This window comes from Leptodactylus fuscus, chromosome 6 (genome assembly GCF_031893055.1).
Source record: "Leptodactylus fuscus isolate aLepFus1 chromosome 6, aLepFus1.hap2, whole genome shotgun sequence".
In the NCBI taxonomy this organism is placed as follows: domain Eukaryota; kingdom Metazoa; phylum Chordata; class Amphibia; order Anura; family Leptodactylidae; genus Leptodactylus; species Leptodactylus fuscus.
In genome coordinates, this window is record NC_134270.1 from 121064697 (window position 1) to 121076873 (window position 12177).

Below are 12177 nucleotides of genomic sequence, written 5' to 3' on the forward strand. Positions count from 1 at the left end.
TCCTAGGGTATTCTTACTGTAAGTTGAGAACCACTGCTCAGGACCAGTTCTTGTATATCTGAAGGGTACTGTGTAATATTTCATTCTCCATGTAGTGACACTGCACAGAAATCCCAGTATATAAACATATACCCCCAATAACTTGCACAACATCCCATTTTCTAACCATCAAGAAAACTTTGCAGACCAAGTTTACTTTTGTTTTGTTTTTATTTTCTGTTTTTTTTTTTTTTTTTTTTTTAAGTTTTTGTTCTTTTTACAGGCAACTTTATAACCCTTTCACAGCCAGAGGGAAATGTGCCAAGCACTGCCCTGTCCCAGTGGCTGAAAAGGGTTGAGGATATCCCCCAGCAACAGAAGAGAAGAAGAAACATAAAAAATAAAAGACAAAAATGTAAATATTACAAAAAAAAAAAAAAACATATTGGACATATTGGAGAAATGCTGTTGCAGGAGGAATACAACCTCAGGAAAATCCTGAACTGGAGCCGGACCGGCAAATGGAAAGGGCAAAAAAAATAAATAAAAATAAGTTGGGGAAATAGGGTGTCCCCTTGGGGTCCTCTATAGCTCTGTATCCCCTCAACCCCCTCAATACAAAATCCAGGAATGAAGAGGCCATTGTAGGAAGGGGTTGAGAGAGACTAGTCCGGAAATAAAAGCTACCCATACCACCCCCATCCACCCCCCTGCTTGCCCCCATCCCTATGTCGACCACCCCCATTCTTCTGTAACTCTTCACACGGATCCCACTGCAGTGGAATAAAGAGCAGGCAGCTCAGGGGCAGCCAGGCCAACGTGACTGAGGGCTCAGGAGGACGTGCTTGTTTCCTTCTGTGGTGGTTGAATTGCATTTCTCTGCAGCCCCTTCTGATTTTCCAAATCTCTAAAGTGTTTTTCGACCTGAAAACCAAGTTTAAAAGTCAGAATGGAAAAGCTATTTTTGCAAAAAGACATAAGATGACCAGGATAAGACATGCACTAGCTCAGATGGAAGGAAGGGGTTGGTGGCAGACAGAAGACTGCTTGTTGGGCATTGACAAGTGAGGGTGTATAACCTGTGACCATCATTGAATGGAAGAATATTGGGCTGTAAGCAATCAATCTGTGCAAGCAGAGAGGCCAATTCATTCTCTTGACCTACACCCCCCCCCATTCACAGCCTATACCAATGCCAAGCTATAAGCAGAGGTAAATAAAGTTGAACCAAAAGCTCAAAAGTAATGAGTGACTCAATCACATTGACAAACAAAATGGAGAAAGTAGAACTCACTATTTTGCGAACATGGCTTAGAGCGCTGCCTTCCTTTCCTTTGCAATTCTCCACTTGGTAAGGGGGAGAGATGACTACCTCTTCCATAACTACTATATTTTTCTCTTGCCATTTACAGTCCTTTATCCTGTAGAAGACAGACAAAAAAACAAAAGTGAAATCACTGGAACTAGTTATACCGCATAAAAATTAACTCCTTGAGAACCACAGCAATGTTTTATTTGTGTTCGTGATCATACCCTTATTTTATGTTCAATGTAGCTATATGAAATTTTGTTTCAGTGAGCTAGTTGTACTTTATACCTATGCCATTTGGTTTTGGTAAACATTACGAGTTAATATAAGTTTTATTGATCTAACATCAAGATCTTCCATTGTGTGGATGACTGCAACCACCTTTGTAAGATGCTCCATAACCAAGTGAATAGAGTGAAAAAGCCCCACAGGCAAATCCTGCTCAGTTTAAGCCACTCTGGAGTCCCAGAAGTCTGTATTCATCAATCCTACTAGGCAAAAATCCATGTTGGATAGTAGACTCATTGCATCATTACAGTCAGGAGTATAAAGTCACCTTTGCATTCCACCCATCCGGGGTAGTCTACTGTCATCCAATTGCTTAAAAATACAGCGTTGTATATTCAATGCTGACTGGTAGCGGTATATAGATGATGAATTCTAAAACATCTATGGGTTTACGTCAGGTTTCAGTTCTTTAAATTACTACAAGTCTCAGAATTACTAAAGCAGTGACATGACCGCTTTGGACTAATCCCCCCCCCCCTACTTACGTCTTATGAATTGTTTGAAATAGCTGTTGCCCTTCCACAGAGACTCCAGCACTGATGGCATAAGCTTGGCTCATCTTCTCTTCCTTCTCCAACCGGGCTCTGCTTGCCAGCTGCGGAATGGGAAATACAAAGAACAATCATGAAGTTGGAAGCACAAGTCTAGATCACCATCCATGCTTGAGAAGAAAACTGGGGGCACTCAAACCTTAGTGAGTGCAGGAGTCCGGCAGTGGGAGCAGACAATTACCTATTCTAGGAAAGGTGACAAGGCTTGTTCATTGGAAAACCCTTTAAGTGATATGGATAAATCCTCATGACATCACTGAACCAGACATGTTAATCAATCTTGCAGTAGTGCAGCCTCAGTATAACTTTTGATTTAGAACAGACGGGTTGTTTTACCCATCAGTGTGGGAGCCAACATGGTACCCAGGCACTGATGTAGCTGCAGGTCTATCAAGTTCAGTCCCTCCCAATTTTACAAGAGAAGACAGTCATATCACATGATTATATCCAGGAGAGGGAGGACAAACACCAAGACTCTGGTAGTGTAATTTATGTCTATCTGCACAACTGACTACTAAAATGAAGGATATTCAAGGTAACTCACATCCTTGACCTGACAAGGGAAACCACCCGCTTAGTCTGCAGCCACATTCACTGCAAATATTACATGGTGTCTGACAGATGCTCCAAGGATGATTACAATGTACACTGAAACCTTTCCTGGTTAAATCCTCAAGTTTATTTTTAGTTTCTACATTCCATAGGTTTGGCTGTATTCTGTACAGCATAAGGACAGATTCCTCTGCCACAATGAAACAGGTTAAATGATACATCTGAGTAAAATAAAGTCCTTTGCCACTCTGGGGATCCATAGAGGTTTTTTGTGTACTTGACCTCTGCTGCCAGTCACTGGTCTCAGTAGTCTGGAGTCATACATCTAGGCACCACCAATGAGGCCAGTAGTTGGCTGCAGGAGTTATTTTACCACATTCCATGTGCAGGAAGGTGACAAGCAGAGTGCTGGCGTCCCAATATATAAACCCCAAGTATCTGACCCATGTGTGGTCCAGTGCAGGTCTGAAATAGTTTCAGCCCCAGGCGTGGGTCATAGGCTCATTACTGGTCCATAAAAGGCTGCAGAGCCTGCACTTCAGGGCAGATCCTGGGAGAGAAAGGAGGTGCCTGGGTCTGTCCTGACAGAATTTGGAGAGAATATTGCACTTTTTTTTGCAAATCTGTGTGGTTGGTAGTAAGCCACACATATAGTTGGTACTTCATTGTTTAGTGAGTGCTCGGACGAGCAGGGTTTTGTTTAGACATTCTTTTGCCTGAAGTTAAGGCTGTATTTTATTTTGCTTATTTTGTACCTTAAGTAAAGGTTTATTTATTTTGCAGTTTTTCTAAAACCCATTTGGTACAAATTGTGTATCCCCGTCTCTGACTGGTTGAGTCCAGACCATTGCTGCTACTGAGCTACCTCCCCAAATATGAAAAAAAAAAAAAAAAAAAATATATCAAAAATACTGGACAACCCCTCCTTTAATTTGAGGAGTCTTGACCGGGGGTTTGACTCCTGAGGCATTCTGATGGGTACTCATCTTAATGGGGTTTTCTAGCCTCAAAATATATGTCCTCAATTAAACATGGGCAGGGGCTCAACAATCAGGCCCCAAGCAAGTCAGATGTTTGAAGAGGCTGCACTTACCAAGCACAGTGCCATGCAGCAGTGTTCGGCATTGTGGCACACCCCATTTACTTAAGTGTAAGGGTGCATTCACACTACGTATACTGAAGCTTATTCTGTACGTAAAACACGTTCAGAATAAGCGGCGTATAAAGCAGCTCCATTCATCTCTATGGGAGCCGGCATACGAGCGCTCCCCATAGAAATCAATGGGCTGCTTCTTTCACTACGAGCAGTCCCATTGAAGTGAATGGGAAGTGCCGGCGTGTACGGCAAGCTCTGCTCATGCCGAGCCGTACACGCCGGCACTTCCCATTCACTTCAATGGGACTGCTCGCAGTGAAAGAAGCAGTCCATTCATTTCTATGGGGAGCGCTCGTATGCCGGCTCCCATAGAAATGAATGGAGCTGCTTTATACGCCGCTTATTCTGAACGTGTTTTACGTTCAGATTAAGCTTCAGTATACGTAGTGTGAATGCACCCTTACAGTGCTATGATCAGGCCATGTGACAAACTTTAAGTCACCTGTGAAGCAGAGGCAGCACTGAGCCAGCTGTTCTGCTCCAATCATGGGTGCCTGACACCCATGGACCTTCAACTGAAGACCTATTCTTAGGACAGGTTATCAGGTGAAGGTCCATGAGAGTCAGACACCTATGATCTCTGCAAAACAACTGGTTGAGTGCTGCTTAACAGATTTTGCTGTGTTTTTTTTCTGATCCAAAGCTAGGAGTGGCTAGAGCAAGAGGTAGAGGTACAAGTATTTCGTATACATATTTTCCATTTCTTTTGTAGCTATTCTTGCTCAAAAAACTTCAGCAAAGTCTGAAACAAAATAAATGTTTCTGCAACAAGGGACCTTAGCATTAGAGAAAAAGTACCAGAGAAACTCCACAGCCCTGTGAGACAGCCTTTAAAGATGTTGTCCAGGAACGACAGACGCTGTATGTTTAGGATAGGTCATCAGTATTAGTTCAGTGACGGTGTACTATCTGGCACTCCCACCAACCAGTTGTTTTGAACCAGTTTGGATGCTCCAAAAAAAATAAAAAAAAATTCAGTTTTCACTCAAGTCAGTGATAACATTCACATGACTTTGCTGCAACTCAGTCCCACTCAAATTTATAAAAGTGACTGTGCAAGCAGCCAATTGTGAAAGTGCCAGGAGTTTGAAACGCTCCAATCTGATATAGATGACAAAACATAGGTCATCAAAGTGACAGCCCTTTGAAGCTCCTCCAATAATAAAATTTATTGAGGAAAAAACCTGGTTAACTGTAGCTCGACTGCTTGTTGATCATCAACAATTAACCTGCACATTTGCTAGTCCATGCTGGGAGAAAGAAAAGAGTCACATGGTTCAAACCCAGGGAAGATCAATCCATAATATTCAATGCCTCGAATCCTTTTATCACAGAAAACCTCTAAGGTCTGCTGCAGCAAAAACCGTTCAGATCTGTTAGATAGAAAAGCTGTGAATGAGAAGCTGGTTATTTACTACTTACCTTGCTAATGTTGAGGGAGGCTAGAGGTGGAGGGGTCTGTGTGCGATCATTCAGCACCTCTACATCAGACACATACTGCAGGTTAAGCAGGAGTATGTCAGCATGGTTGGGTTTCCCACTAGTCGAGGGGCACTCTGTAGACATGGTGATTAAGGAAAATATACGCCAGATAACAGTGAATACAAAAATGAATAGAAATGAGTGCGGCCAGTCTGGGCCAGCAACAACGTCATGATTTGCAAGCAAGATAGGAAAACCTCTGCACATTCTGGAATGTTTCTGTAACCTGGGTAAGCCATCATGGGGCCCCAGCGATATACCTTAAACGGAGTCATCCAAGGCCCCATGTGTTTTGGATGCTAATGACCTATCCATAGGACACCAGGAGTCAGATCTGCTCCTACTTAAATGAATGGGAGAAGAGCTACAAGTTCCAAAGACACCTTTGGTACAGAGCCACACTAATGGGACTCGAGGGAACCGCAGCTCATTTAGTCTGACCAATAAACTACTCATTTCAACCCCCCCCCCCCCACCTCCACAAAAAAAATAAAGGGAGCCCTGAAGCAAAATAACCAGAGTTAAAAGTGAACTCTCCATAGAGTTCTCTCCTTCAGATTTGATCAGTGGCAGGTGAAGGAAGATAGATTTCCTCTACAAAGTAGGCTACGCTTATCTTCCCCTGATTTATAGATTTAGGTGAAAACTTTTTTTTATGTTTTAAGTGAATTAACATTATTTAGTACATATGAAGAGTACTGAGCATGGCACAACCCCCTCATGAGATACCTTAAAAGGGGTTTACAAGGCTAAAAATATTGACAACCTGTCAGAACTTCAGTAATCAGCTATTCTCAGCAGCTAATGGAGCAGAAAGCAGACAGCGGAATTTTCCGCTAGTGGGAAAAAAAAAAAAAAAAAAAAAAAAAAAGGAGAATCCTTTGAAATAAACAGGAGGCTTTTCAGCACTGAAAATTCAGCACCAAATAAAGCACCATTTTCCTCCGTGTGAACGGACCCTATAGTGGTCAGACCAAGTCACTACAGATCAGTTGACCTTCACTAAAAGCAGTTGTCACTTTATGGACACTTACTCCCTGTCCTGTGAATAGGAGACAACTGTCTGATCACCAGGTCCTCCAGTGACCAGGAGTACAGGTGACTGAAAGTTCCCCCTAAAGCCTCTTGTGTTAAGAGCCCTAGGATGCTTGTGTTGTGCAACATTCACTTCTATGGGGCTGTTAGGATTGTAGTCTTTGGCAGCATCAGCAGCCCCATAGAAGTAAATGGAGCATTAGTCACCCAAGTGCAGTGGCACTGCACTCACAAGGTGACCCCATCGATTGCACACTTATCCCCTATCCACAGGACAGTAGATAAGGGTCCATATTGGCTCATCTATCAGTCTAGACGCTACAGCGATGCCTCTGGTCTGTGCCAGTCCCTACATTGGCTGCCTATTCATTACAGAATACAATGTAAACTTATCACCCTCATCCACAAGACTCTCCATAATGCCGCACCTCCCTACATTTCCTCCCTCATCTCTGGCTATCACCCAACTCGTGTTCTCCGTTCACTCAATGACCTAACACTTACATCCTCTATTATCAGAACCTCCCACGCCGCTCGTATACAAGACTTCTCCCGAGCTGCACCACTTCTCTGGAATATTCTAGCCTGGACAATCATATTAACGCCCAATTTCTACAGCTTCAAGAAAAAACTAAAGACATCTGAAAAGACATCTTTTCAGACAGGCCTATCACAATTCCTAATGTAAACCCTTCTGTACCATAAATAGAATCCCTAAAACAAACCAATCACAAGCTGATCTTACTTATATGAGAGCTTTCCCAATACTTAAATGATGACGACCTGTGGCACGGGCTGAAATGCAGCAGCTTCTTCATTGCTTACCAAACAGCACTGTACTCTGCAGAGCAGCTGCAACTGTTTCAGAATTCTAGTCCCCATTCACTTGAGTGGGACTGAGCTACAGACAGCCTGCATGATTGACTGACTAGCCCTATTTGCACTAGCACAATTGCCCCTTCAAACAGCTAATCTGAAAGAGTGCCAAGACCCCCACTAATCTGATATTGATTACCTATATTAAATATAAGTCATCAGTATTTAAGTCTGCAATACCACCCAACCTGTGGACATATGTGGCACTGGTTTTGGGGGAAAAAAAAGCCAGAAATATTTTCCTAAACCTTGAAAACTATAGTACTTTTTCATAACATAGAATAAAACAACAGCCCCCATAACTAGGAGTGTAACCATTACAGTCAAACTCACCATAATATATCACAAGCTCATCTAGTACAGACCAATTACATCTATATACCGTAATGAAGAAGCCTGAAATATCCACTCTCTAACTCAGAACTGGCAAGCGTCACTATTACATAGGTATCAAAATCCAATCAGGGGGGTGTCAGACCCCCAGCACTGGAACCGATCAGGAGCTGCTACACAGAATAGTCCCCTGTATAATAGTCAGATCAGGTAGTACAGTTCTACTCCTATACAAATAAAGGCAGCTAAGCTGTAGTCAGTACACAGAACAAAGCTTCCTGCTCCATTCTCTGTATCAGCTGTTCAGACCAGCTGATTGTCAACCCCCGCGCTCCCCCCCCCTACACACACCTTCCCCCATCCAAGGATAGATCATCAATATTTTGTAGCCCCCCAAAAAACAAACCCTTCTAAGACAAATGTAAGGGAACAAGTCAGTGTAGAGCTGTAAACTATACCAACCAAAACAGAGGCTTTAGCAAAGCAGAGAGGGCATTGCCATTGACAAAAAAACAGCAATCTTGCAACAACAGAGGTGAGACACTCGTCCATATAGCCAAGGCTCTGGGGAAAGATTCCATTAGAATTTTTTTTTTTTTTTTTGGAAGACAGCCCCTTTACTAAAGGGGTTTTCTAGGATTTTGATATAACACAGGCAGTATATCTGTGGTTTCAAACCGACATACGATCTGCTAGATGTCCATCAACTTAGCACAGACCCCTTGACTACTAAGGCCATGTGACCTCTGCTACACCACAAGAGCAGGCTCCTCTACCACACACACATCCATCTGATCGCCACATGCTGCACTGCTACCAGTCAATGACACAATACATGGGGTACAATCCAGGATCTGATCATTAGCAAACCCATCACCACAGCCATTGCACTGTAAGCACGCCAAACCAGCAGCATGACAGAGCGACCACCCCCGAAGCGGGCACCGGCCTAACCCGGCTAAATTCCATCTCCGGTGACGTCCAGCATGTGTTTGGGGGCGCGAGTAGTAGGCCCGTGCGCCTCCACCTGCTGGATACACGCTGTTAGCTCTGCCATAGGCAGCACCTTACTGTGTGCTGCCCCCCTCCCCCAGCCTCCGGCACTCCGTCCCCACTCCCGGTTCCCTCCGTCATTTTAAGGATACTGAGCGCCAACATCTTGCTCTGGTAGTCAAACGCCACCACCTCTCCCTGCAACCGCGTTTCCTGGCAAGTCCGGCATGAAACCTGGGAGCCGACGCTGAAGTATTCCCCCGGAGCGGCCATCTTCCTAAAAGCCGGCCTGTGCGTGACGCGCTCTACCACCCCGACCTCAGCGCGCAACCTTAAAAGCCAGCGTCAGGCGTGGGGGCTGCCGGGAAATTACCTTGGTGACGCGGCGTGACCACACCCTCCTACCGGAAGTAGCTTCCGCCATATTGGAAGTGGCACTAGTTTCCTATTGAGCAGGGAGAGGCCACCTTGACTGTTGGTTAACTTGTTTGGAACTTTGGCTTCTGAATTGGGGTCTCACTTCCGTGCTGATAGTTGATATCGCCATTTTGAAAGAGGGCGATAATTCAATAAGCTTTACTGAGAGTGAGTGAACATTTTTGCAAGATGTGAAGGGATTTGGACGTGCAACAAAATCTAGGTTTTCTAAAACATGGGGCCTTAGGCTAAGCCCCACATTGAGATATAACCCGCTTTGGTGTTGCAGATTTTGCTTCAGTTTTTTAAACCAAACAGGAGTGGCTACAAAAGAAATGAGAAATGTATAGGATGTACTTATACTTCTCCTTTTGGCTGAATCCACTCCATGCCTTGGCTCAAAAATGCAGAAAAATCAGCAACAAAAAAATTCAGCTTTTTTGCAAAGTTTAAAATGTTGAATTTTTCCCATAGACTTCTATGGGTTGGTGATGCAGTGTAGTCCTTCCAGAAAGAACCGACCAACAATTTGTGAGGGACAGGGACTTGGTGGCCACCTGTCCAGTAACTGGGTGGCTATGGCTGGACAAATTCGAAGACTAATTGCTAGCAATGAAAAACTCACACCCCATAACAAGCATTGGTACAAGCTTCTCATCCGCAGCAGCGCACAAAGAGACCTTTACTGAGCATGTGCAGGGTTTTACAGTGGGGCAAAAAAGTATTTAGTCAGTCACCAATAGTGCAAGTTCCACCACTTAAAAAGATGAGAGGTGTCTGTAATTTACTTCATAGGTAGACCTCAACTATGAGAGACAAAATGAGAAAACAAATCCAGAAAATCACATTGTCTGATTTTGTAAGAATTTTTTTTCAAATTATGGTGGAAAATAAGTATTTGGTCACCTACAAACAATCAAGATTTCTGGCTCTCACAGACCTGTAACTACTTCTTTAAGAGTCTCCGCTTTCCTCCACTCATTACCTGTAGTAATGGCACCTGTTTAAGCTTGTTATCAGTATAAAAAGACATCTGTGCACACCCTCAAACAGTCAGACTCCAAACTCCACTATGGTGAAGACCAAAGAGCTGTCAAAGGACACCAGAAACAAAATTGTAGCCCTGCACCAGGCTGGGAAGACTGAATCTGCAATAGGCAACCAGCTTGGATTGAAGAAATCAACTGTGGGAGCAATAATTAGAAAATGGAAGACATACAAGACCACTGATAATATCGCTCGATCTGGGGCTCCACGCAAAATCTCACCCCGTGGGGTCAAAATGATCACAAGAATGGTGAGCAAAAATCCCAGAACCATGCGGGGGGACCTAGTGAATGAACTGCAGAGAGCTGGGACCAATGTAACAAAGCCTACCATCAGTAACACACTACGCCGCCAGGGATTCAGATCCTGCAGTGCCAGACGTGTCCCACTGCTTAAGCCAGTACATGTCCGGGCCCGTCTGAAGTTTGCTAGAGAGCATTTGGATGATCCAGAAGAGTATTGGGAGAATGTCCTATGGTCTGATGAAACCAAACTGGAACTGTTTGGTAGAAACACAACTTTTCGTGTTTGGAGGAAAAAGAATACTGAGTTGCATCCATCATACAACATACCTACTGTAAAGCATGGGGGTGGAAACATCATGCTTTGGGGCTGTTTCTCTGCAAAGGGGCCAGGACGACTGATCCGGATACATGAAAGAATGAATGGGGCCATGTATCGTGAGATTTTGAGTGCAAACCTTCCATCAGCAAGGGCATTGAAGATGAAACGTGGCTGGGTCTTTCAACATGACAATGATCCAAAGCACACCGACAGGGCAACGAAGGAGTGGCTTTGTAAGAAGCATTTCAAGGTCCTGGAGTGGCCTAGCCAGTCTCCAGATCTCAACCCTATAGAAAACCTTTGGAGGGAGTTGAAAGTCCATGTTGCCAAGCGACAGCCCCAAAACATCACTGCTCTAGAGGAGATCTGCATGGAGGAATGGGCCAACATACCAACAACAGTGTGTGCCAACCTTGTGAAGACTTACAGAAAACGTTTGACCTCTGTCATTGCCAACAAAGGATATAGAACAAAGTATTGAGATGAAATTTTGTTACTGACCAAATACTTATTTTCCACAATTTGCAAATAAATTCTTACAAAATCAGACAATGTGATTTTCTGGATTTGTTTTCTCATTTTGTCTCTCATAGTGGAGGTCTACCTATGATGTAAATTACAGACGCCTCTCATCTTTTTAAGTGGTGGAACTTGCACTATTGGTGACTGACTAAATACTTTTTTGCCCCACTGTATATCCAGTTTCAGGAAGTAAACAACAGCAAGTTCTATCATGAGTCTGATTGGTTGGTCGAAGTATCCGCCTCCTGTGACATCAGCTCCAGGGTACTACTTTGGGGATAGCAGTGACTTCCTGTGATGCCCCTAACTGTGGAAGAGCCAGGCACTCCCACGCTCCCATGGGAAGCCCTGCAGAGTCTCCTGTTCCACGTGGTCATGCCTACATTTGAGTGCAGCAACCAAGCATCGGCACCATCTTGTTACAGCGTTCAGCACAGCACCCTTGTCATGATGTCTGGTACATTGTCAAAAGTTTGCAAAACACACGTTTTTATAGTTACAATCTTCACAATCCCATGCATGTATTACAGTATATACATACTAGCCTGTGCCCGCAACTTCCTCTGTATGTTGTTGGCGTCGATGATCCACCTATATGCAGCAAATTGCTGCCGTCGAAGGTTTGCCTGCTTCGGCAGCTGTCTAGCTGGCCTGCCGCTGAACTCTTTCCTTGCGCTGTGCCCGTGATTGTTCCAGCATCTCACTGGGACACCATATAATGAACATGTCTCCTCTGCTTGAGGAGAACTGTTGATTTCTGGCTACCTTCATAGCTCTCATTGTTTTAGAATTTTGCGACAGATTAGGTTTTCTTTTTCCAGGCATGTTTAAAATTAGTAAACTGCCAATTTGGATTAGAGGTGTTTTCCCATCCAGTGTGTCAGCACTGCCTGGAGCAGATCAGATTATATGCAAATGCATGTATAGAATGCACTGAGGGTTAGCTGAGTGTTTACATAGTGAGATAACAGACCTGGCTTTATCAGCAATCTCAGATAAACTGCTGCCAAGAGCAATTTAATATACAGTAGTATGTGAACATAAATTCATAACGGTCGTAAAGCCATGTCATT

The 12177-nt window shown here is 43.8% G+C and overlaps 1 protein-coding gene across 1 annotated transcript; it reads right to left on the minus strand.

Annotated features, from left to right (window-relative positions):
- Window positions 1-217: 217 nt before the first annotated feature.
- Window positions 218-8903, minus strand: LSM12 (LSM12 homolog). Its single transcript, XM_075278670.1, has 5 exons — window positions 8707-8903; window positions 5258-5391; window positions 2062-2171; window positions 1274-1400; window positions 218-903 (listed from the first exon to the last, which is right to left on the minus strand). Exons 1-5 carry the CDS (start codon window positions 8825-8827, stop codon window positions 811-813), a joined length of 585 nt encoding a protein of 194 aa, XP_075134771.1. The 5' UTR covers window positions 8828-8903; the 3' UTR covers window positions 218-810.
- Window positions 8904-12177: the final 3274 nt, after the last annotated feature.